Source organism: Caloenas nicobarica, chromosome 5 (genome assembly GCF_036013445.1).
Source record: "Caloenas nicobarica isolate bCalNic1 chromosome 5, bCalNic1.hap1, whole genome shotgun sequence".
Lineage (NCBI taxonomy): Eukaryota > Metazoa > Chordata > Aves > Columbiformes > Columbidae > Caloenas > Caloenas nicobarica.
The window spans coordinates 60,691,937-60,716,958 of NC_088249.1; the positions used below are offsets into that span (position 1 = coordinate 60,691,937).

The 25,022-nt window shown below is 50.7% G+C and overlaps 1 protein-coding gene across 8 annotated transcripts in view; it reads left to right on the forward strand.

The window, feature by feature from the left end:
* The first annotated feature begins 1,387 nt into the window (after positions 1–1,387).
* The window catches only part of WT1 (WT1 transcription factor), a 36,429-nt gene continuing 12,794 nt past the window's right edge, over positions 1,388–25,022 (forward strand). For 6 of the 8 annotated variants that reach the window (XM_065636177.1, XM_065636178.1, XM_065636173.1 and 3 more), the window contains exons 1-6: positions 1,388–1,778; positions 6,144–6,266; positions 6,482–6,584; positions 12,841–12,918; positions 21,510–21,612; positions 23,021–23,171. In XM_065636177.1, coding sequence (XP_065492249.1) covers positions 1,388–1,778; positions 6,144–6,266; positions 6,482–6,584; positions 12,841–12,918; positions 21,510–21,612; positions 23,021–23,171 — 949 coding nt within the window. The remainder of the gene's footprint in view (positions 1,779–6,143; positions 6,267–6,481; positions 6,585–12,840; positions 12,919–21,509; positions 21,613–23,020; positions 23,172–25,022) is intronic. The other 2 variants (XM_065636176.1, XM_065636181.1) reach the window with 2 other exon arrangements.

A 25,022-nucleotide genomic window follows, 5' to 3' on the forward strand; every position in this document is an offset into this window, starting at 1 on the left:
CTGTGTCGCCTGGAGGACCGTCTGGGGATAACGTATAAGATGCCACCGGAGGCTGTCCCGCCGCCGCTCCTGGGATGCATGCTGAGGAGCTGCTGTCCAGGAGGCTGGGGAGGGAAGAGAGAATCCGGGGCTTCAAGAAGCAGTGCCAGGTGAATCTCCCAAAAGCAGGTTACTTACAGCGCTGCGGTCCTCCCCCGCCCGCCCAGTCGTTTCCTTCCCTCTCGCACTCAGGCAGGTCGGAGGGACGGGGCTGGGACCGGGCCCACGCTGGCCCAGGACCCCTTGCAAAGGGTGCCCAGCCCTCCCGCCCCCTCGCCGGCGAGCCCTCGGTACCCGGCACGGCCGGCTCTGCGCGACCAACCGCGGCCCGACGGCCCCAGAGGCGCCGCCGCAGAGGGAGCGCCAGCGTGTGCGGGGGCGGGGGCGCGGGCGCGGGCAGGCAGCCCGGACCCCGCAGGAGCTCAGAGGGACCCGGGTTCCTCCCATAGCGGGAGACGCACCTGGAAAGACACTTTCCCCTTGCAGGGACGAGGTCCGCCCGCCCCGGGCTGGGTCACTTCCCCTGGCTCCTACAAGGGCGGAGGCTTCTGCCCGCGGTCCCCAGGGCCTGCGACCCCGCCGCCCTCGGTAGTCTCCACGGACGTGCACGGAACTGGCGTGGGAAGTCATCCAGCACGTACTTACTGGCCACCTGGATCCCTCTAACAGTCTCGCAAGTCTCTCCCAAAGCGAAGGGACGTTAGGGTGAGATTTAGTGGCGCTTGCACCAGAAGAAGGGTGGGAGTGATGTGTAGGGGAGATATATTCTCCTTCAGTAACCTCTTCCCTTCCATCCCCGGCTCTCCTCGTCCCCCCCTCCCCTTCCCCCGCGTGTCTGGTCCGGCTGGGTTCAGCAGAGAGGGCTGTGGGCAGCCCCTCGGCGGAGGTTGTGTGAATGGAGGATCGGCTTGGCTGACTCCTCCTCCCCTGCAAGCGCCTCTATTTGAGCTTTGCAAAGTTGAGGGTGAGCAGGCATCCGAGGTGAGGCGTGCGAGGCGGCTGTGCCCCCCGAGCACGGACCGACGGACACACGCACATACAGACACACACGCACAGGCGGATACACAGACACACGCACAGCCCGCCCTGCCCTGCGCTGCGAGCGGGTGCAAGCCCGGAGGCGATCCTGGAGAACAACCTTTCCCTGTCGCTGTTGCCGGCTCCCGCAGGGCTGGACCCGGGGAGCTGCGTCGCGGAGCAAACTTCCCCCAAAGGGCTGAGCTCGCCAGCCTGGTGCCTGCAGCCGGAGCCGGCCTCCGGCTTGGCGGGCAGGGGCCAGGTGTCCTGGAACAAGTGCGGCCCGGGGGGAGACTGGCTGCCCGGCGGCAGGCAGAAGGTCTGCGAGCAGATGGGCTCCGATGTTCGAGACCTCAACGCGCTGCTGCCCTCCGTGCCCTCTCTGCCGGGCAACAGCAACTGCACCATGCCGGTGAGCAGCGCGGCGCAGTGGGCTCCCGTCCTGGACTTTCCCCCGGGGGCCTCCTACGGCTCGCTGGGGCCACACTCCTTCATCAAGCAGGAGCCGAGCTGGAATGGGTCGGACCCGCACGAGGAGCAATACCTGAGCGCTTTCACCGTCCACTTCTCCGGCCAGTTCACGGGCACGGCCGGGGCCTGCCGCTACGGGCCCTTCGGTGCCCCGCCGCCCAGCCAGCCGCCCTCCGGCCAGGCTCGGATGTTCCCCAACGCGCCCTACCTGCCCAACTGCTTGGAGAGCCAGCAAGCCATCCGCAACCAGGGTAAGGGCAGCGCTGCCGGGCGCCCCGGGCTAGGGGGGGGCGGCCCCCGGAGGCGTCCGCTTAGCCTTGTCGGGCCGCGCTTGATGTAAACACCAAGCCCAGCCTTTCTCTCCGCAGCGGCCGGGCAGAGTTAAGCGAGCCAGCCCTCCCGTGCCTCCTTTCCTCCACGTACGGCAGCCACGTCGCTCTGGGGAGTTTTGGGAGCCACGAGTTGCTTGCCCCCACCCTTCCTGTGGGGCAGCGGGCTGCGGCGGGTGGCTCTGCCAGGCGGGCTGGAGCCCCCCCTCCCCGGGTTGGAGCAGCCTCTCGCCTAGCAAAGGTTTGTTTGGGCCAGGGACGGCACAAGTCCTGGAACGGGTGGGCCCGGTGCCCCGATACAATTCCCCCTACAAATCTTGGGGGCGTGGGGAGGTTGTTACCTCCAATGCGTCTCCTGAGGCCGAAACCCGCTGTCTGCACGTTAGTGTTTTCAAGCCCCTTGTCGAATTAACCTCGGGAGGGCTGAATGCCCCTAGGCCGGGGCACACAAACAGGGGCGCCTCGTAGTTTCTTTGTGGCATCTCCGTAGCCGGGCCGGGCTGCGCTCTGGCTCGCTGCGGTCCCCGGTGTTTGCACCACCCTGAGAGATTCCCATGAGCTGCATGGCCGGGCGATGGGTCATCCCCTGCTTGTGGCACTGGGATCATCATCTAATCTTTTTTCTTCCAGTGGCTGCGGTATAAACATCTGCTGGTGCAAACGCGAGGAAGAAAGGAGAGGGGGCGAGCGTGCGGAGAGCTCGCCCGAGACCTTTCGAGTCTTTTTCCCCCCTCCTTCAACTGGGCCCGTGTTGTTGAGCGCCTGCCCCGCACTCCTGGCCCCGGGGGGTCTGGCCGCGGGGGCTCAAGCCGTCGCGGCCCCGCGACTCGGAGGACGGGAGAGCGGTGGCGGGTGCGGGGCCCGGCCGGAGCGGGACGATTCGCCAGGGTCTCGCCGCTTTTGGGGCGGGGTCTCCCGCGCCCAGCCCGCAGCTCGGGCGTGCTGTGCGCTTCGGGGGAACCACGTACCCACAGAGAGGGGCTGAGGGCGACCGCCCCCGGAGGACGCGGCGATTCGGGGTGTCCCCGGTTTTCTGGCAGCTGGCGAAGGGAGGCAGAGACGAAGGGACAGAGCGGAGGCCGAGGCCGGACGGGCGCGCTCTGTGCTTGCCGCCGAGGAGTGGCCCAGGCCCGGCGAGACGTTTGCAGTGAGAAGTGATGGCGGCGGAGGGGAAGCGGTTGTTCAGCAGCGCGGCCGCGCACGGGCCTCTCCCCCTGGCAGTGCCGGGTCGCAGTCCCGGTGCCACTGCTCTGCTGCCTTCGTCCCCCGGTCCCTGCTCCGCCCAGCGCCGGCTCTAACGTCGGAAATCGCGAAGCGGGGTGCCAGGGCCGTGCCGCCGAGCCAGGCTGCGAAGAGAGCGGCAGCATCCCTGGAGCTCGGGGGAAGGCTCGGCCGCGGAGCCACTGTTCGCCCCGGCTTAGCCCAGGCTCCGAGCGGCGGAACCCGGCGGGGAGCGCCCTGCCATCGCCCCACAGCACACCGGGCCAGGGAGTTCTGCCGGAGATATTTTTTGAGACATGTGAAAGGGTTTTAGACATCGGAGGGGATTTGTAATCGTTGGGCCGAAATAGAGACGAGAAGGTGGAGAGAAGGCTGAGGGAAATAAGCTCGGCCCTGGATGGGTGAGCGGGTGGGCGAGGGGCAAAGTAGCTGCGACCGTGCGCCATCCTGTCGCCTGAGTTTAACCACCCCGAAGAGAAACGGAGCCTGTAGCGCACCAAACCAGGCAGCCCGTGTTGGGCTTAGCTCGGTCTGCGGGCGCTGCTGGGCCTGCGGCAGCACAAGCCCTGCACACACACACACCTGTGCGTGCCCCAGAGCCGGGGCCCGGCCGCCTTGCCTCTGCACAGCCCCGGCCCCGGCCGGGGACACGGAGACCCTGCAAGAGCCTGGAGGAAGGCACCGTCCCGGGGAGCAGGGGCCGTGTCCCGGTTCCCTGCCGTGCTCCTCCAGGCCAAGCGGCTTCGCCGCGGGTCCGGTCCCTGCGCCCCCGGGGCAGTCCCTGCAGCCCGGGGCGGCACTGGGGCTCAGCCACTACTGTTTTCGGAGACACGCAGCGAGCTCCTTTGGCAGGGAGGAATTCGGCGAAGGGTGTTTGATTTTTTTTTTTTCCGTGGATGGATAAAATGTTCTTGCTTTGACTCTCCTCAAGGTTGAACTCCTATTTTTTTTTTCAGCTGGTTCCTCCGACCGTGGGAAAGACTCTACCTTGGCTCTGTGATGACATTACTGCCAAGTCTGGGATGGGATGTGGGTTAGGGAGCTAAGGCTTTGAAACCTCTGCCCAGTTTTCCTTTTCTCCTTCGCCTCTCTCTCTTTCATCCAGCTGGGCTCCTCCAACAGCTGGATGCCTCCAGCGGGCCCCCTACTCCAGATGTACGACTTTCAATTATTTTCAGCACATTTTAATCAGGCCTGGTTCTGATAACGCCCTAATTAAAGAGACCTCACTATCGGCAGCTCGGTTCAGAACTCAACTTTCTTATCACATTCCTGAAGCTTTGGGTCAGGCAACACCGGAAAATGCGGCCAAAACCTCGTTATGCTCCGAGCTGAATTTTGAAGGTCACTGAAAGTCTGCGCCGGGCCAAAAGTAACGTAGAAAGTGTCAGTGTTTTCTGAAAGTTAAAAAAGAGGCAGAGGGAAATGGGGAAAAGGGAGTTGAAGGTTGAGCCTCTATCCTGAGGGCTAAGGGAGGAGATAAGGAGTGAGAAACAGCTGTGGGATGGGAGCCCTAAGGTACCGGCCTGTCAGCGCTGCTCGCATCGCCGTGAAAGGAGCTCTGCTCCTGTGTCGAGGGGGATGCGAGAGAGATTTGGCCGGGGACGAGTCAGTCCCACTTCTGTCACAGCCCCGCAGTTTCAGGGCCGGCTATTAAAATAATCGCGCAGGTGAAGGTTTCAAAGTCTTCCGGATTTTTTTTGTTTATTTGTTTCTTCCCTGCCGTTCCCTTCATTTCTCCCGCGCAGCCCCTCGGGTTAATTCCTATAATGTCGCTGGATGCAGGCTCTCTGCAGAGAGAAAAAAAAAAAAAAAAAGCAGCAACAACTGGATTTCTTTGTTGCCTCTTCATTTTATTCTCTCTGGATCCTCCTGTGATTATCGATCGGCGGTGGTGGAAGAGAGACCTGCACAGCGCCGAGGGGAACTGAGAGAGGAGCCTGAAAACAGCCCCGAGTGCTTCCTCTCGCCCAACAAAATCACCCTCCGGCCACATGCCACATCCAGACGGGGCTGTGGAGGATGCCCGGGCTGGAATAAGCGAGTTAAGAGAGCGGGGTCTGAGGGAGGGAGTGCTCTTCGTCTCTTTGGGTTTTTTTCCCAGCTCGCGTCGGACTTTTTGTTTTGTTTTGGTGTTTCTTTTTTTTTTTTTTTTAAGGGTGACTCTCGGAGGAGTTGGGTTCTCGGGGTAATGCTGATGAGCCGAGAAGCCTCTGAGATAATATTACTTAGTAATTACTTTTTTAGCCGAAGTTGTTTAGCCAGCTCCAAGTCATTAATGAAAGTTGGTGTCCAAGCACCTGATTTACGATTTCGTGTCGGCCCGGGGTCAGCAGAGGTGGTCTCTTTCCATCTGAATCTCCTCGGTGTAGGAAACAAAATAGGCTGTTTATTATTTTGGAGAGCAATTTTCGCTGAAAGGAGGAGTTTTATTTTTGCATGTAAGATTCCGCCTCTTTATTGCAGACTCTTCAGAAACCCGCTCTTAAAAACAAAACAATAATAGTACTACTACTAATAATAATAACAATAATAATAAGTAACTTCTAAATTGGAAACGGCAGAGGAGTACACTGAGCAGATGGGAATCTTCCTCTTTAATATGAGCAACAATTAATGAAAACATCCTTTTTATTACCGGAGCCGATCTGTTCTCTTTAAACACGAACAAGACTTCCGACTTTCGGCCCCTCGGAGCGGGCTGCCCGCCTCACGTCTCCCTGGGGCGGGGGGTCCCAAGGGGTTCTCCCCGCACCGCCCTGCGCCCCCAGCCTTGCGAAGTGCGAGTGCTGGGGAGCGGTGGCAGGCTGAACCAAGGGGCTCGGCCTCGCTGTGTCTTTTTCCCCACCGTGGGCAGCAGCGCCGGGTAAAGAACAACACGGTGCAATACACGTGAAATATTCCGGCAGCCCGCGGCGGTGCCGTGGGTGCGTGGCGGGGGAGCCTGCGGCTCTCGGCCGGTCGTGGGCTCCTCTCGCTCGACGCCTCCTCGGAGAAGCTTCGCGGGAAGCTGGTGGCCGAGCGGGCTCAAGGCTCCTCCTAACCCCGCTGTGGTCTCTTCGGCAGGTTACAGCACCGTGGCGTTTGACGGGACCCCCAGCTACGGCCACACGCCGTCTCACCACGCCGCTCAGTTTACAAACCACTCCTTCAAACACGAGGACCCCATCAGCCAGCAGCCCTCGCTAGGTAATTTCAGCCTCCGCGGGGTGCGGAGCGCGGGGGCCCGTCTCAAAGTGCGCTAGCAATCCGGAGTGACTCCGGAGCTGCCCCTCTGCAGGCTTGGCACAGAGCCAGAGCTGCCCAAACGCCGGAGGACGGGGCCCTGCAGCCCCCTCTGCAGCGCAGGGCGGGGGGAAGGACCGGTGGCCGCAGGGGTTAACTCTTTGCTGCTTTCTCCGCAGGGGACCAGCAGTACTCGGTGCCTCCCCCGGTGTACGGCTGTCACACCCCCACCGACAGCTGCACGGGCAGCCAGGCCCTGCTCCTCCGGACCCCCTACAACAGGTACCTCCGCCCGCTGGGAGCTTTGCCTTCTGCGCGGGTTCTTGCTCGGGCGCGGTCTCTCCCCCGCATGCCTGTCAAACATCTTTCTATTTTATGTAAGGAAACAGATTTATTTCTTCCTTTCTCAAGAGAAAAAAAAAATATTCACACGTTAAAAACTAACAACAACCACCAAACAAAAACTCGAACAAAACCAAAACAAACCGACAAAACCAAAGAAATGCCTCCCGCTCTGCCCCGGGCCCCGCCGTGTCTCAGAGCCCTCCCGGGCGGGGGTTTGCGGGGAGTGGCCGAGCCCCCGCACGGGGCACGGGCTCTCTGTCGCCAGCCCGGGGGAGCCGCTCGCCGGCGGCAGGTGCCGGCCACCTCTGGGACACGGGTCCCGGGCTGCCCAGCCTCCTTGGGACGCACCTGTCCCGGACGGAGCCCGCTGGTGCGAAGGGTTTGGGATTTGCCCTCATCCGCGCTGAGGGGCGGCAGAGCCCAGGCCCCAGCCCTGCTCCAGGGCATCCCCTCGCAGCCTGGCGCAGGCAGGGGCCCCGCCACCCCCGCCCTACACCCGTCCCCTCCGCCTCGGGCCAGGCTGCAGAGCCCGCTCCGGCCGCAGGGTCCGACCCGCAAGGCCCTGCGCCTTCTCCCCGCTCCTGGTGCTGGGAATCCCCGCTGGCGCTCCCCCCCAAGGCCGGGAAGATGTGGGAGCGCTGGCTGGTGAGCAGCAGCGATGGGCAGAGCGTGGTCCAGGCGATTAAAACTCAGCTCCGTCCAGGGGCTTCCTATTGCAGACCAAGAGCCCTTCCGATGGCTCCCAGGAGCGACGGGGACCGGCCTGCGGGGAGGTTATTTCTTGAAAACGGGGCAATAAACCTATCGGATTTCCTTGCTGGGAGAAAGGTGCATCTGGAGCTTTGCTGCAAGCCCGAACTCTCTTTGCCAACAGATGGGTCTGTTGCAAGCGGGGCTTCCCGCTTTCTTCAGTCTGGCATGGGGGCTGGGCGTGTCTCTCACAGTTTTACAACGTGTTTAGTGAGCAAAGAATTTCCCCAAAATTTATTCTTCAACTTTTTGTGAACTTGGAGCCAGTCCCGTATCTTGGAGTTGCTAAGTAACTCTAGCACACAAAACAATGTGCCTCCGAGAAGGAAGCCGCAAGCGGCTCCTCTTGTAGGCCGGTTATATCATCTCTGATTAATCAACACTGGACTTGGGACAACAAAATTCTGTCACTTCCAGAAGTCACTTCGCTAAGGAACGTGAGTTGACGTCAAGGGAAGGAGGGAATGAGGTAATGAAGGAAGGAAAGAAGCCTATCCAGAGAGATTAGCTTGCAGAAGAATTGGCGGGGCGAACTCCTGTGCTGAAGTGACAGAGATTGCTTCGCCTCGCAGGGAAATCTATAAATATGGTGTGTAGGGAAGCTTGAGGAGGGCAGCTCCGACTCGCCGCGGGCAGCCGCCGCTCTCCTCGGTCTTGGCCGGCCCCGGGGTTCACCCTCGCCGCCCCGATCCCCGCTCCAATGCCGGGGCACCCGGTGGAGGCATCACGGCGGGCGCCCCCTCCTGCGGCGTTTCTACGGGTTGGTACGTTTTGTGGACTGAGCCCAGTCCTGGGAGATGAGATCCCGATAGGAAACCGGTGCTTGTGCCGAAAGCTCTCTCCTCCATGTGCCTCTACCGAGGTAGCATCGGGGAGGGGAGGAGCACAGCCGGACATCGCCCTAACGCGGACCCCGGCGCTATGGGGCCGATTTCCTCCTGGCTGTAGCTTTGGTCCTACTCAGCTCCCTGGGAGGTTTACTGCTTACTCCGGTAGGATAAGGATTTAAGCCCTTAAACCTCACGCGAGCCAATACTGATGTGTGGGGATATAAGTGAGGGCAGAACTTGTTCCATGTCGAGGGCAGTTCTAGTTGTACAGAGCCTGCTCCAGCGTCTAAGCCTGAACAGGTGGGTGATCTTGGTACGGCCTCCCTTTGTCCCCTCCTGCACGTGTTCAAAAGTATCTGGAAAGAAGTGATTTTCCTACTACACAAGTGTTCTTCCTAGAAAGTGCTGTCAAGAAAGCGGGTGACCAGTTACGGTGCAGATACGAGCGTGACTCATTAGCCACACTTGCAACGGCCAGAGAACCGACCGCGCTGTCTTGTTCATATTGATTAGGCGGAATCTTTATCATTATTTTTAAGACCATATTTATTCCGTACCTCCTTTGCGAAGATTTATTTTGCTTTTCGCAGTTGAGGTCAAGTTTGCCAGCTCTGCTTTGACACCTCGTGGCTCGGTTGCCGCCCCTGAGCGCCGGGGCTGGCAGGGATGGGGCGGCGACACTGTCCCCGGCCCTGCCCGCTGCGCGCCTCCGTGCGCGCCTGGGGACTGTTGCGCAGGGCGCGCAGCGATCGCGGAGGGCATGGTGCTCATCCCCGGCGTGACGGGGTTGGTCACCTCTGTCGCTCCTCGCACTGGCTGAGTTCAGCAGGCGCTCCCGTTCGACTTCTGGGGCAACGTGGAGGGAGGAACCGAGCTCGGGAGCGGGAGGTGTTGCCTCTTTTCCCGGCGGGATGCGACGGCCGGTGCTTGCCCCGCAGCGCCTCTCCTTCGCACATCCCCGAGACGTTCGATTAGCGCCTGAGCGTCGTTTGTGGTCCCTCTGCCACCCACCCCGCCGGGCGCCATCCCTCCGTCACCTCCCGGCTCTGATCTCTGCAGCGCCGAAACGAGACCCAGCGGGTAGTTCTCCTGTGAACAGAGGCGGAGCGGGAAAGCAGCTGCGAGGAGATGCAGGAGTGAACCACCTCCACCTGATGGTCTCCTCCCCGTCACTTCACCAGTGCGGTTCAAGCCGCTATCGGCCTTCCCGCTCTCCGCCCGCGGGTCGCGAGTGGGCGTGAGCGGCGGGGTCCTGTGGCCGGGGGAGCTCCCGGCCCGGCCGGTGCAGCCCCTCTGCAGTGCGGGGAGGTACCCGGGCTGAAGAGAGTTCCCCTCTCTCCTGTACCAAGGCAAAGCAGTCCGGAGGGCGACAATTTGTAACAGATGGTTAAAATATCGTAGCTCTTATACTATAAGCAAAAGCATCTCTGAAATCTCTCGCCTCGGCAACTGCTTGCTCTGTTCATGGCGCAGCCCTCTCCTCTGCCAGGGAACACCGCGCCTGCTGCTGAGGGCTGGACGGGGGTGACAACCCCGCATAGGCTGCGAGGGTGCGTTCGATGACTAGCGTTTGTGGGCCCATTAAGATGGTGATGTGAACTTTTCTACCTCGCGTTGTTTAATGTAGTAAACACGCTCGATGTTGAAAATTTACTGTGAGTCACACTTACAAAGACTTTAAAAGTGGAGGAGTTTCGGTTCAGATTATAGCTCTTTCTGTGCAGAGGTCAGGAACTCGGTAATACTGCAGTGCAGGCCAAAACAAACTCTATATGATCTACTACTGGTTTCCTTTTAAGTTCCCTTTTTGCTCAGCGTTGACTTCCTTTTATTCCACTCCAACTTACATTAATCCCCGCTGTAGAAATGTTCCCCCTCCTTCCTCTCGTTTCTCTTTAAAAGCATCTCTGTAATGAAAATAAGTTATTTTTAGTGTTGTCTTTGTGGCCGTTTGGAGGGCCAAGGATTCAGATTGGAACCGGTGCAGGCGTATCCCCCGGGAACTTCGCTTTCCTTCTCAGCATCCAAACCTCACCCGAAGCCGAGATTTTGAGAGGAGCTGTTAATTCCATGAGATCACCTTACGGTACTGTCAATAACAAACCATGGCGAGGCGTAAATGGATTTAGGGATGTCCTGTTCTCTACCACATGTCAGATACGAGACCTTTAATCCAGTGTCGATGCCCGATGGCGCCCGGGCAAACGACGGCCGGCGCGGCCATTCCTGCGGTGCCCACCTGCCTCCCGCCCCGGGGCCGCTTGCGGACGATTTAGCCGAAATTTGGGCAATCCCGTGTTTCTTTCGAGATGTAAGTCTCGCAGGGTCATGGGCTCAGCATCTCCACGGAAAAAAAACATTCTCCCCTTGGCCGCTGCCGGCAGCAGGGATCACACAGACCCCTATGCAACTCGTGTAAGGGACGTGGGGATGCCCACCACTGGGCACCCCGCTGCCGGGGCATTGCCCACCCGAGACACCGCAGCGCATCTCGCGGGAATCCGCTCTCAGGGACTCGACTCAAACTTCTCCCCAAATCGCGCAGCTGCGACGCGGCCGCGCTGGGCTCCCGTGCTGGGATGCGGCCAGGTCTGGCGTGGGGTGCCCAGCCGGGCTGGCGTGGGGTCCCCAGCCGGGTTGCGTGGGGCGCTGAGCCCGGCTGGCGAGAGGTGCCGAGCCCGGGTGCCTCCTCCCTCCGGCACTTATTCCCACCGCAGCTGCAGCGGGAGGGCAAGAGGGGTGCTGGGGCTACGGATCTCTCCTGGGGCCGCCCCGAGCCAGAGGCACCGGCTGCGGCAGAGCGGGATTTAGCGGTGGGAGCGGAGTTTCGCTCACCCCTTTTCCTCCCAGTGCTTTACACGACGCCCAGCCCGCCCGAAAGCCGCTCCGGGCGCCCTTCAAAGGCTCAAACCAGCTCTGGCTGCGCCGTTAAGCTGTTGTCGGAGCTGCAAAGCCGGGAGCGAAGCGGGGCCGTGAAACGGGGAGGGCAGGAGGGAGCGTTACCCGGTGAGCTGCGGCTGCACCCCGCGCCGGACAGGGCGCTGGTTTCCGAGCGGTTCCCTGGGGACACTATCACCCAAAGGCGGCATGCAAGACAGTGGCTGCGAGCTAGTGACAAGATGAATAAGTGTATTGCTTTATGAAAAAGCAAAGGAAGGGAAAAAGTGGATATTGTGGGGGAGGCTCTTATAAATGAACTGTCAAGGGAAAGAAAGTTAAAGGGAAATCTCCTGCTGTAAATGCATCGGGCGGGCACTTCTAATAAAAATCAGAGTCCTGGAGGAATTAATTACAGCAGCATTACAGGAAGAATTCGTGGAATTGCAAAACGTAGTTGGCACAGACCAGCACGGACTGCTATTGCAAATGGGGAAACTGCAGGAGAGTTTAACAATTCCTGAGCTGATATGCAGGACATTGTAGTAGCATAATAGCACTTCAGACATACTAATGAATAATAGTGTCCAGTGATACTGACAAATGATATTACGCATACTTCGAGATTGAAGTAACTTAATTTGTTTTTATATGCAAAAGCTTCCCACTGGAATCTGACTTTTTTAGGTCGCTCCTACCTGCCACGAAGAAAAAAAATAAGAAAAAAAATCCTCTTCTAATAACAGAATGATATAAATTCACCGCATAAGTCCAGCGAATTTAGGTGTAATTAATCAACAGGGAGACTTGAGTTTATTGTGAGCGGCTGTTCCCCGGCATCAATCACAGCGCTCGGCTGAAAGGCACGGGGGCTCCCGCCTCGTTCCCCCCCGCGGTTCGCCGGGGCGAATGGGGAGCCGTGTTTTGGGGAGGGCCGGGAGCGGGGGAGCCCCGCAGCCCGCCCCGGGGCGGGGGGGGTGCCACCCCTTCGGCATCGCAGGGAGCTCTTCGCCGGCGGGCGGGGGGGCACGGCCGGGCGGGGCCTCCGCGGGGGCTCCGCGGCGGCAGCGCCCGGGGCCGCCCCTGCGCTCCCAGCACCGCCGTTCGCCGCGGCCGCGCTCCCCGGGTTTGCCGCTTCCAAAACGGGAAGCCGCGCTCTGCAGCAGCCGCCCCGCTGCCGTGTACCGGCGGGGAAAGAGCGTGTTCCAGCGGTGAGCTCCGTTTATCGCTCAGCCACTCCATTTTTCTCCCGCTTGTCAAGCCCCTCTATGTAGGAACATCCATCATGAGTCACGATAGCTACTTCACTCCATTAACCACGTGGTCCCTCACACTCCCGCTTAAAACAGTTAACAGATTTGCCTTTTTAAAACAAACAATCTCCTTCGTTAGCCCGCAAGGCTGCCTATATTCGTTTCATTAATTTCAGTGTGTCAGTATCGGATATTACTTTTCTGCAAGGAAAAAGTTTTGTATCTCTACTTCCAGCTATTTACAAGTTGATAAGCTTGCAGATTCGCAGAGACTTTTCAATCCAAAGTCATTCTTTTATTTTATTTCCTTTTATTTTTTAAAAAAATTCATAATACAACGATAAAAGGGATTCTATAAAATAAATTCACTTTCTACTGTTCTATATTTAAAAACAATAACAAAGACAATGTTGCTATTTTGACGTATCGGTTTTAATTTGATCGCAGTAGTTTTAGTTCTAATTCTATGTATTTTCACAACAGTGACAATTTATACCAAATGACCTCACAGCTTGAATGCATGACATGGAATCAAATGAACTTGGGATCCACACTGAAGGGGTAAGGCGCTTTATTCTTTCCTAATCTTTTGCCCTAGTGCAGTTGTTTTACTGAGCTAATTTTATATCGCATTTTACGACTTGAATCCGCGGTCACTAGCACGGAAATAATACTGACCAGTTGCGACAGTGGCTTATTGTCTGGCTACACTTTACCGTGGTTTTAAGTATATTCTAATGCCCTAAGTGTCCGGGTGCTGGCTGGCTCAGGCTTACGAGGTCAGGCAGGAGGTGTTGAAAAGACGAAGCTCCCCGGCCGCAGTTTGTGGCCGCCCTGCTCTGCGCCCGCGGGGCTCCGGGGCCGGGCCGGGGGGTCCCGGGACCCGCTGCTCGCGGTCCCGGTGCGGGCCCGGCGGGGCAGCTGCGGTCTCTCCGCGCTCTCCTCCTCGAGTCGTCGCCCCTTCCTACCATCCCTCTTCCCTTTCCCTCCGTTCGCCAGGCCCTGCGTCCTGTGTCCCAGCCCTGCCGCCTCCCGGCTTCCTTCCTCCCGGCCATTGTCGCCCTCCCACCTGCCGGGAAGAGGCTCCGGCCCGCCTCCCCCGCGGGGTTTCCTGCCGCTGGGCGGGCAGGAAGGCCCCGAGGCGCCGCGGGGCCCCGCCGGGGTGGCGACCGCTGGGGGGGGCCGCGCTCCGGGCCCCTCCCGCCCCGGCCCGGGCGGGCATCGCCTCCCGCAGCCGGCCCCCCGCTCTCCCCGGCCCGGCCCCGGGGGCGAGGACGTGCTGCTGGGGGAGGAAAGGGGGAAGGAGTCAACCGGCAACCTGTGCTCGGGGATGGATGTCCCCTAACGCACCCAGGGGAGCATGCGGTAGGACCTTCCTGGTTTGGTGCACAACCCTAACTGTACCTTGTTTCATCCATGAGCAAAAGAGCCACCTTTTGATCCTAGCCAAGATAAAGCCAAAGGTTGCCTGCTCTGCTCTGAGCCGATTATCTAATTTTTGAAAACTCCCCTGCCGAAGGCAGGTATCGCCAACTTGCTCTGAGATGTTCTCAGTGCCTAAGTATGTGCAAACAGTCTCGAGTGAACAACGGGAGAAAAAGCCCACGTGGATCTACGCTTTTGTGTAGTTGTCCGTAAGTGTGAAAACCTCGTTCGAGATGGACTTTGGGTACAGTGCTGTAGCGTGATAAAGGAAAAGAAATGTTATGGGTTGGCTTCTAGCTCATTCACAAATGGCGTTTGAAGGTTAGAGCGAGAAGATAGTAGCATAGTAAACTATCTGTATCAGAATGAACTAGAGAATGGAGCTTGGAGAGATCTGTCAAGGAACTCTCTTGGTTAAGAAGATCCCCAAATCCTACAGTTGTCCACAGTTCAGTGTCTTTGTTGCCAATCCTCTCTTTTTAAAGGTTATCTCCTACTTTTTTCCCATAAGTGTTTTTGATTTCCTCTTTAAACTGTACCCTTTAAAGATCAGTCATTGCAATGTTAGACACTGTTTTGTCTCTTCTGAAGAAAATATCCTGCAAAATGGAGAAACACATCAACCTTGACTGAGGTCCAAGTTATTAAAGCAAGGAAGAGGTTATTCTTTGGGGAACTCAGTGAAAAAAAAAAAGGACACAATAGAAATATTAAAGGAGTACTGAACAAAATAAATGGCTTCTTACTTGTCCAGGAGTCAGACTGTTAGCAGTGTAAAGTATGTGACCTAGGATACATGAAAGGGGTGGGGGAAAGAAATCAAGATGAATGATCTATGGTAAAACAAAGCTGAAAGTTTTGGTATAGGCCAAGATTGTAGAATCTGTGGAAAATCAGTGCTAGACATAGCCTCATCACTGGTAATATGAGCCAAAATAGTTATCTGTCTTTTCTGGCTGAGAGTTACAATACACAGTACCTCCAATCTCAGTTGCCATGAACATAAGGTATTCTTCCCAAGATTTACATCTTTAAAATATATGAACTGTTCATAAGTGATTCCCAGGCGTTTAGTATTTCAGATGCTTTTCTCAATCTTGTAGTTGTAATTTAAGAATTTTGGAATCAAGCTTTCTGTTGAAATATGGAGCTTCCAGATTCTGTCCAACGATGACAGTCCTTGTTTAGCTCCTTGCCTTGGGTTCTTCCCAGCTCTTGTTCCTGGCTTCGATAAGACTTTTGCACATTATGAGAAGGAAGAAAACATTACCATTAAGTTCTGCGAATAGTTAGAGAACTCTACAATTACATAAAACTTATGGGTGATACACTTTACACTGGACAGTAGACCAGTTCAGTAACTTGCTTTCTGGGTTCATGTTCAGCGTAAGTTTAACGTACTGAAATGAAGCTATTTGTTGTGCTTTTCAGGTGGAGTGAGTTAGCAGCTTCTATGCTGAAGTTATCTAGTGGTTTATCTGAGAGCGTTCTGGTTTTATCTATTTACATTCTTGCCAATATTTGACTGATCAGCTCCAGAATCTCCTCGCTTCAGATTAAAAGTTTGAAATTTGGCAAGGATTACTGTCAGGCAGCCCAAGCCACATCCTTTTCAGTCACTGTGAGAATCATTCCCATTGAGTTGCAAGTTTATGAACGGTCCTGCTCTTTGTGTGTGATCAGAAGCAAGAGCCTGGTATCTAAACTATCAGCTCAGAGCCTGCTTCAGCCTATGGCTTTAAGGCCTTAGAAGATTTTTTTCCCTGAATGTTTTTTCCTCCCTGGATATTTTAATTTCAGATACAGAATAGGGCGCCTGGCTAAGGGGTGCAGGAGACACATGAGGTGAACAGAGATGTTTTCAGGCAGAGTGCAACAATGTGATAGGCGGGCAGGAGAAGGGGAGAGAGATGTAAATGGAGAAGCAGATAGAAAAGGCTGCAGCCTGAATTCTAGATGTTTCTACGTACTGACAAACCAAAAGGAGGTCTAATGGCCCAAACTGAGCTTCTGTCTGCAAGGAATTGTCCCTGGAGAAGAAGACAGCTCACTACTGCTACCATATAGTCCAAGTGACTTGATTCTGTGCTGTAGATTTTCACTTAGGTTCTGAATGTGCAAGATAGAGCTCAAGTTGTGCTTATAACTCATAACAACAGTCCACATTGGGTGCCTTGTGAGCTAGTGCCTTGGTTATGTGTTGCCTGCTTGTCCAGGGACTTCTCTGTCACCTTCTGAACTTTGGGTACACAAGAGGCAGGGCTGGCATGTTGTCTGCAAGAGCTGCCACACAAACTGGCAGATTCAAGGGTCTGAAAGGAAAGCTTCATGATTAAGGCAGTGAACATCACTGTGGGACTGGGTTTTATCTCTTCAGACCGTTTGCTGGTGGTTCTTCATTTTTTGTTTGGAGCAGCTGAGATCAGATTTACACTGTTGCAGGAAAGTCAGTGGGTCCTTTGCGTATTGCCCCAAGAACTCAGGTCCCAGACATCTCAAAATTGATGTCCCACCTGACTGGACACCTTTCCCTTCCGTTTCTGTCCTTAATATTTTCGTGTTGCTTTCTTATTTATCCAGTGTGGAAAATACTGCTTCCCTTCAGTGTTGTTGTAGAGGCAGACCTCACGACTATAAACCCCTCCTTGATATTTTGATGAATTCTGTATAAAAGTGACATGGAAATTATTTATACCAAGCAGAAAGTGGTATAGCATAGTAGACAAGGATGTAGCCGCATACCCATCAGCGAGACTTCACACAAATGTTGATTAATTGTCTCCTCAGCTGCTCAAGTAAAAAGTTTTGATCCATATTTCCAACAGTCATCTGAAATTGTGTATATAACCAGACAAATTTTTTTTCTTTTGTTTTTGCTTGTGTGTTAGTCGGCATGTTCCACGGACATTTGTATATGTTGCTGTTTGGTCAGGCTAACTGGAAGGAAAATTAGGTGTGATCTCTGTAGAACACTATTAAAACTGCATCTAAACCAAGGTAGTGGAAACTTATTTTGTCCAGGAGTGAATGGTAAAGGCCTTTCTGTTTAGCTATGATGGTACTGTTAGTAAAATTTGGAGGTGCGAAGTTTCCTACTTGGGTTCAGTTCTGCAGTCAACATGAACTGGAAATGGACAATGACATATGGTCTCTAACACTGAATTTCCCCTTTCCCACTCAGAGTTGAGAGTCTAATTTTGAAGAGAAATATTGGGTGAAATCCTGGTTCCACTCACGTCAGTGGTAAAAAACCCAAACCAAACAAAGACTGTTAAAGTCAGAGAGACCAGAGTCCCCTGAAAATCCAGTGCCTTCCTTTCATCAACCAGCTGGTTTTCTCATTGAAGATGGCAGAAGGGCTGTAGTCTGTGAAATCACAGTTTTTAATATTCCTTTGCCTCGGAAAGTGCAGATAAAAATGCAGCTTTATACGCCATGCTCCATAATAGTATTAGACAAAAAACAGGCAGAAACATGATCTTCTATATAACTAATCAGAATCTTTTTGCTGTCTCCATACATATTTTTCCCAGGGTGCTAGGATGGTAAATATTTTAGCAGAGGGAATTAACTCTGCTTCTCTTCCTTTATGTTCTGTTATCAACGGGACTAGCCCACACCCTCACTTTGCCTCATTTTTGGCTCTGTTTCTAAACCCTAAAATTCCTGTTCCTGCATTGAAACACAATTAAATTGAAGCTTAATGTGGTGCCTGTTTTATGTAATCTTGCTTTCTGGCTTTTTTTATTCTTCCAAGTCTGAATCTCATGAATCAATGTGTATTCACGTTTCATCTGAAATTTTCTAACTCTCCTCAGTTATGCCCTAAAGCTTCCCTTTTTTGGTTTATGAAATAATAATAAAAAGCTCAGCTCTCCAGATTAAGTTGTAACTGCTTTATACATTAGACAGACAATTTCAGTTTAACAAAGTAAAATGGTGTGAGAGAGAAATTGCAGCTTGATTATTTTTTAAAATATTCAGATTAGAGTGTCATCTTTTATGAGTTTTTTTATAACCACTTAGATTGATACAACTCTCAAAAGCTGCTCTGTTTTTCATCACACATTCTCATCTGTAAAACCTTCATTTTTATTAATCTTTGTACAATCTGTACAAGTTTGAGATTAATCATTTTAAAAGAGCTACTCTCCGGGTGTTAAGGATTTGCTGGGCTAATGGCAAATGCAAGCGCTTCTCAATACTCTACAACACATAGCGCTTGCTTAGCGTTTTATGTTGCATGAGTCTTTGTTTCCCAGTTATCTAGAGTTACATTTTATTGCTCTGTTTCCAGGTCTGTTTCTGACTGCCGAGAACCAGAGAACAAAATATACTGGGTTATTTTTTTCACCAACTAACTCGAATTCTAAACATTTATAATCCAGTCCTGTCTTTGTGCAGTTGCCATTGAAGTTGAAGGGAATTGTCTATTTACAAGCAAAGGCAGAACTGTGAGGCCAAATCCCTCAGTCCTTACTTGAACAAAAATTTCTGCATATGTTGTTAGTGGATCTGGGCACATATTGCAGTGCTTTGGTGGAGATCTAGGCTGTTATCTGGTCCTGAGAATCTAGTGGGATAGTTTTTCATTACTGTTCTTATAGATTTGTTGGCCTAAGCATATGAGGCGTTGTCTCTCTGCCTGACTAGAAGAGATGAAGGTTAAGGAGTCTCCTGTTCTCTTAAGATTTCCATTCACTTGATGTACTGCAGGTATAAATTAGTCAGTTACTTGTAGTGCTCACGTATGTGGGACTACATCTGATCATTATCTCTTGTATGCAATAAAGCAGGTGTTTGAGTTTCAGTAATGTATTTAGGAGTTTTATATCGGTTCTTCAATCAATGCTTTTATTTAGTATATAAATTGCAGCAATATGAAACAAGTCAACTGCACAAACTGTGGTATATACGCTTTGCGGTGTACATCATGGATGCACTGAGTAAAGAGGCTGGAAGAAGCAAAATGGTATTTCACAACGAGGTTACTATCGATGCACAGTGAAGGTGGAAGTTTAAGAATCAGTGGTGTAGGGACGGTTCGTGAAAACTCTTCCTGCAGTGTTCCAGTTTTCCCGCTGACTGGAAAGAACATTCACCTGTTAATTTCCACCTCCCTGAAGGTCAGATCATTCTGTACTGCTTCATAGGGAATAAGTAGTATTTTAACCAAGAAATCTCACGTGATCCATTTTGCTGTCATTATCCGTATGACCACGCTGATTACCAGCCAGTGTTGATGGAAATGGGCCCAATGTAAAATGGGAACTAGGGCTCCCAGTTATTGAAGCATCTCTTCTAGGGACCTGTGTAAGTAGACGGCTATTTGTTACTTAGCATATTATGGGTCAAGAGGCTCAGAAAACAGATTTTAATCTGCAAGGCTTTATAGTTGTATGTACAGTTTTAGTGAAGTATAACTAGAAATAATAGGAGGAGGTGTGAAAAAGGCTGAATGGTGAGGAAGGCTTCCCAATTGTGCAATAAAAATCAAGATGGAGATCATTTGGAGGATGCCTCTCATTGACAGAGCCATTCCCTAAGGCACAGACAGGGTCTTTGCTCTGCTCCTTACTCCTGGGAGGAATTATTTCTGAACCGACTGGTCTTTACAAAGCCAGTTACCACTGAAAGATGAAACCCACATGAATTTGAAGGGAAAGTTCAGCTGTGTTTCATGGTATAAGCTTTTACTGCATATTCCTGCTCCTCTTTCTAAAGTTTCTGTCCTGGGAATTCTTCTTGTCCCTTTTTTTAATTGTAATGTGTAAGGTTGCTAGTGCAGGCGTGAATGAGAGGTTACACGGTTACTCAGGCTGACTAATGCTGAAGTTCATATTTACACTTGATCTGCTGCTACGTTACAGATCAGGAATAGCTTCTGCTGCAGAACTTCCTCCTTATAGGTGATGGTTCTCATTTAATTTCTGTTTTAAAATCCACTGTTTAATTTGTGATTAACATGGGTATCACCATGGGTGAGGTGCTTTTCAACCCTTTTTTTTTAACATATACGGGCTCGCTGCTTTTCAATAGAGAGGAAAATTTGATGCTAGTGGGGAACCTGAATTGAGCAAATAATTTGTTACTTGTATTAGGGAACAGAAGGCCACATCTGAGTGTAGAGAAGGCCCTGTTTATTCAGACATGGCACATATCTGGAGAAGAGTTTAATCCATTGAAATCAGATAATGGTTTCTTCCTTTGTCTGTTATTACAGATAATATTACAGATCAGAGATACTTTCTTGCCACCAGGCTATAACTCATTATGGTCACCTGTTTGCCGCTTAAAATTGAAGTAGACAGAGCACACCTTCCTAAAAGGTGTACCCTTTGATTTGAATAGTGAGGTGGAGCCAGGATTTGAAACTACTGGTTTAATCAGGGAAGGACTTGATGTAAAGGGACTGCCAGGTGGCAGCCTGCAAACCACTATGGAGATGGATAACCAGGAATGCGACCCAGACTCTGCAGTCAGAGCTGTTCACAAGTACCGTGAGGTTCACAAACCCTTTAGACATCTCCCGCATTCCAGGTCCACTGGCTGTTCTGCAAATCACTTAAGAGGTTTAAAACTTCCTTGTAATTCTACTCTGCACATGAACTTTGAGCGAAGAGAAAGGAAGGACCAGTGAAATGAGAGTCTGGGCCTCAGGGACCCCTTCGAATTGCTATTGCAAGCATTTGGCAAGGGCTGGGATAACATCCTATGTATCCATCTCTGTCCCCAGCTCTGTGCCCTTGGGCTTTGTTCTGGGCTTTCTAATTTCTAGTGCAGTGTAAAACACGAACACTTACCATCACCAATGCATGTTAATGCACATATGCACTGATATAGGATACTCATTTAAAAATAAAACCTAAAATTTATTTACATAATTTTGATATTAAGAAGGTAGCGAACAGGAAACACAGCCATGTTCCTAATGTTCTGAACAGGAGGACGTAGGATTTTGAAGAATATAATTAGGTAAAATACATGGTTGTGACACCCCCAAAACACAACAAAGGTTACAGATTTTTTAAATAATGGTGATGATGCTGCATGAGGAATCTTGGAAATCTGTAGCTGGTAGAGATAGGCTGGTTTCGATTTTTTATTTTATTTTTATAAAGGGTAAATTTGTAGCGCATCCTACGAACTGATACATGGGATAAATAGTTTGGACACTGATTTGTAATCTCTGTTTATGAGTACATGACTGCTATTCTTATAAATGTCATCACTTTCTTGGTAGTATCTGGTAATATCTGAGTCATGAGGTGCTGACAAAAATCCACTGCACTTAATGTGAAACTTGAGGCATTTTGCTCATTCCAAAAGATATTAGCAATAGCCAGCCCCACATTTAACTGATAAATAATGTGTACATGTGCACATGACACAGTTATGCTGCTATGTGGATTTTTTCCTCTTACCTAGAATCTTTGCGGAAATACACCAGAGTTCAAATCATGATTTTTTTTTTTTTTTTTTAACTGGACTGTCTTAATGGATACTAATAGCTGTATGTATGGAGTCAGTGCATTGTGCCAGCGGGAGCAGATCCATACGAAGGCAGAGCAGGCTTCCTTTGCTGAATTTCGTTTGAACTTGGATATCCTGGCTATAAAAGCGAACTCTGCGTATGTTATCACCGACTTAAGAGATGAAACCTCTCACATGGAGCTGAGTACTTAAAAAATATTTCATTTTTCCATTATTCCCCTCTTTATTTACAGCCATACAGCAGGATATGAAAATGAGAACCACAGTGCTCCCATGTTATACAGCTGTGGGGCCCAATACAGAATACACACCCATGGAGTTTTTAGAGGCATACAAGTGAGTATAGCAGGGCATTCTTCCTAGGGAAGTAAAACTGCTACATGTTTATAATGTTCATTTACTACTTCACTAGTATTTATAAACCCATCCTGGATTTGTGGTTTCCCTGTGTTATCAAGAAATGCTGTTCATAAGTGTCCTGACTTCACTGAAGCCGTTGAAGTGCAATATAAGATTTCTTTCTGACACAGTCATTTAAAATTGTTTATTTCTTCTTCTAAAGCCTAGCTGTTGGTCAGTATTGCTTACCAGCTTCTCAGGAGGGTCCAAAATATACGATCCAGTTTCCAACTTCTAGCTCCAATCAATTTGGCTGTGTGAAGCTCCTGTGGTCACAATGGACTATGTCTGATAACTATATATAAGAAAGTGTTAGAAGACATTTTGCATTTACGGATTTCTGAAACTTTACTAATTCAAACATATTTCCTTAAAACAAAACATAATAAATGTTTGTTTCCTAATGACTAAGTAATTAGTGAGTATTTGGAAGGAACTTACCGTGCATGGGAGTTAATTTCCTCCCTTTCTGAAACAGTCATATCATCAATCAATAGCACTGTGAAAAATATACCTTCTTAAAACTGATGGCAAAGTCATTACATAATATTTGTCTCTTCTGTGTTGCTCTGTGTTGTCAACATACATCAATGTTTTTAGATAGTATCTTTTCTCCTTTTCCTTTTCTTTATAGTTTAGCAAGTCATTATTCAGTGGCAAGCTCTCAGAAATGGGCTCGTGAGCCAGCTTTTGTTGAGTGAATAAAAGTAAGCAGTTGACATTGTTTAAGGAAGTTAATTATCGCAGGAGGAGAAGATCCTCTTTGATGGAACATTGTGATGGTGGCCAAAATGCATTAAGGCTGAACTATTCACCAGCTCCACCTAGACAGTCTTGGTGTTCTGTTTTGTTCTGTTTGTGTTTTTTTTTTTTAAATCATTTTGTATTAACCCAATACATTAATTTCCCTGTCCTTTAACTTCATATGAGTATTTAAAATAAAGACAAGAATGCTACTCTGGCTTGTGCTCTTATCTCTTACACTGGTATAAGCCTAAAACTATTTCATATGCCAATGAGTATTCTTCCAGGATTGTGTGATTATACACGAGGTCAGAATGTGTAGCCCATTTAATCCTGCATATAAATATTGGTGAGAGAATTTCAAAAGTAGAGTTCACTGTATTTCATCTTCGAATAATTTTAATACTCCGCAAAGAACAGATTAAGGTATACTAAGGTTGTACTTCATTAATGTAGAATAAAATAAAATTGCCTGCTTGCAGTATAATATATTTAAATACCTCTTTGTCGTGGAGAAGTGCCTCTGATTGCTTGTCTTTGAATGTGTTAAGTAAAAGCTTGAGAACATACACATTGCATTAGCAAGTGTCTGTCATTGTAGGATGTCCGACGGGTGCCAGGAGTAGCTCCAACTATTGTCCGATCGGCAAGTGAGACAAATGAAAAACGTCCCTTCATGTGTGCGTACCCGGGCTGTAACAAGCGATACTTCAAGTTGTCTCATCTACAGATGCACAGCAGAAAGCACACTGGTAAGTGGTGGCCTGGACTGGTGTAAATTACAGTACAGCACTGGGCAGCAAAGCGGGCAGGGTGGTTTTAAAATAGCACAAGGTGCAAGAAATGATCTGCCAGGTCAGGGGCAGCGAGAATGTGTCAGATGAGGTACGTGTGTGCTCTGTCATCTGGGCAATCCCTCTTCTGGATGCAGAGGGCTCTCTGGTGAAGAAAAGCACAGAGCAGTGCTGACAGCAAGGAGATCACCTCCCTCTCTTCCTGTTATAGGGCATAATTCAGGGCTGTGAATCTTCTTGCTCCAAATCTTAACTGTTGTTAACTGTTAAGAGGTTTCCTCTGCAAGAGGAGGAACCTAGACATGTAGACATTTGTCCTCCTGTGTTAGCCTTCTCTGATTGGGGGTGGAGGCAGGGATCGATTGGCAAACAAGCTTCCTTGCTGTGGGATCTTTCTCTGAAGAACCGAGCCTGAAGCCACTCATTTGTAGGCTGAGATCTGGATTCTCTCTGAGTTCAGGCAACGTTAAGTTACATCTCAAAATGTGGAAATCAAATGCTCTGCTGCATCTTGCCAAAGAATAAACAGAATTATTTCCCCTATTGGGAGATTTATACTGTTGGAAATATATAATTACGATATGCCTTTAGATGTGCTCCTTATGTATTTTTTTAGTTGCCTATCATATTTTTATTTAGATGGTTCTTTCTGTGCTAATCTAGAAATCTGTGGATAAAATCTGTAAATGTGGATGCTCAGTTAACCATTAATATGATGGAAGGTCAAAGGGACAACAGGCAGCCCATACTGCTGTGAGCTAGCAGATTGCCTAACATTTCATAAAAAATAATTGCAAACTTCTCCTTTTGGAGACCATGTGCTGACATTAGTTAATTGCATAAAATACTTGTAGGTGAGAAATGAACATTACAAAACATTTTTAATTTCTGAATGGGCAAGTCACAAAATATTCAGATAGACATAGAATCACAGAATCATAGAATGGTTTGGGTTGGAAGGGACCTTCAAAGCTCATCCAGTTCCCCCCCTGCCATGAGCAGGGACATCTTCACCAGCTCAGGTTGCTCAGAGCCCCGTCCAGCCTGGCCTGGGATGTCTCCAGGGATGGTTCACCCACCACCTCTCTGGGCAACCTGGGCCAGGGTCTCACCACGCTCAGTGTAAAAAATTTCTTCCTCATATCTAACCTGGATCTCCCCTCTTTTAGTTTAAAACCACCACCCCTTGTCCTACCACAACAGGCCCGGCTAAAACAGGCCCATCTTCTGTGTTGCTCAGATTACACATTCAAAATAATTTAGAATGTAATTGAAGTGTAGTCTTTAGAGCTGGATGCCTACAGAAATGCTATTCTATTTTCTATTAATAAATTGGAAGCAGAAGAAAATTTGGAGATCTTTTGGGGTCCATTAACTGCAATATTTTTCTTGAGTATGCCTAAACATTTCTGAATTTTTCTTATAATCACTGTTTCTTTCATTCTTAAAGTGATTTACTCTGTATTTTCACAGTCATAATTTGTTTGTTCTGGTCCTGTATTTTATTCCATTTAGTTGCTTGGCTTTCACAATATTATTTCTGGATGCATCACAAGGACTTCAACTTAAATCTTTTTTTTTCCTTAGCTGGAGAAGATTTCCAGCATTGTACCACACATAAACTAGGCATGTAGAGCCACAAACGCCCCAGAAAACATAGGGAATAGGACTATGGCCACCTAGCGTCCCTAGAGATACCTCTCCCTTTGTCTTTGAGGTCATCCATGCCCCTTCCTTCTCCTTTGGTTTCTGTGATAGTGGAATGGGATAGAAGATTTTTCTTTTTCCCCCTCCAAACACCTCTTCTGT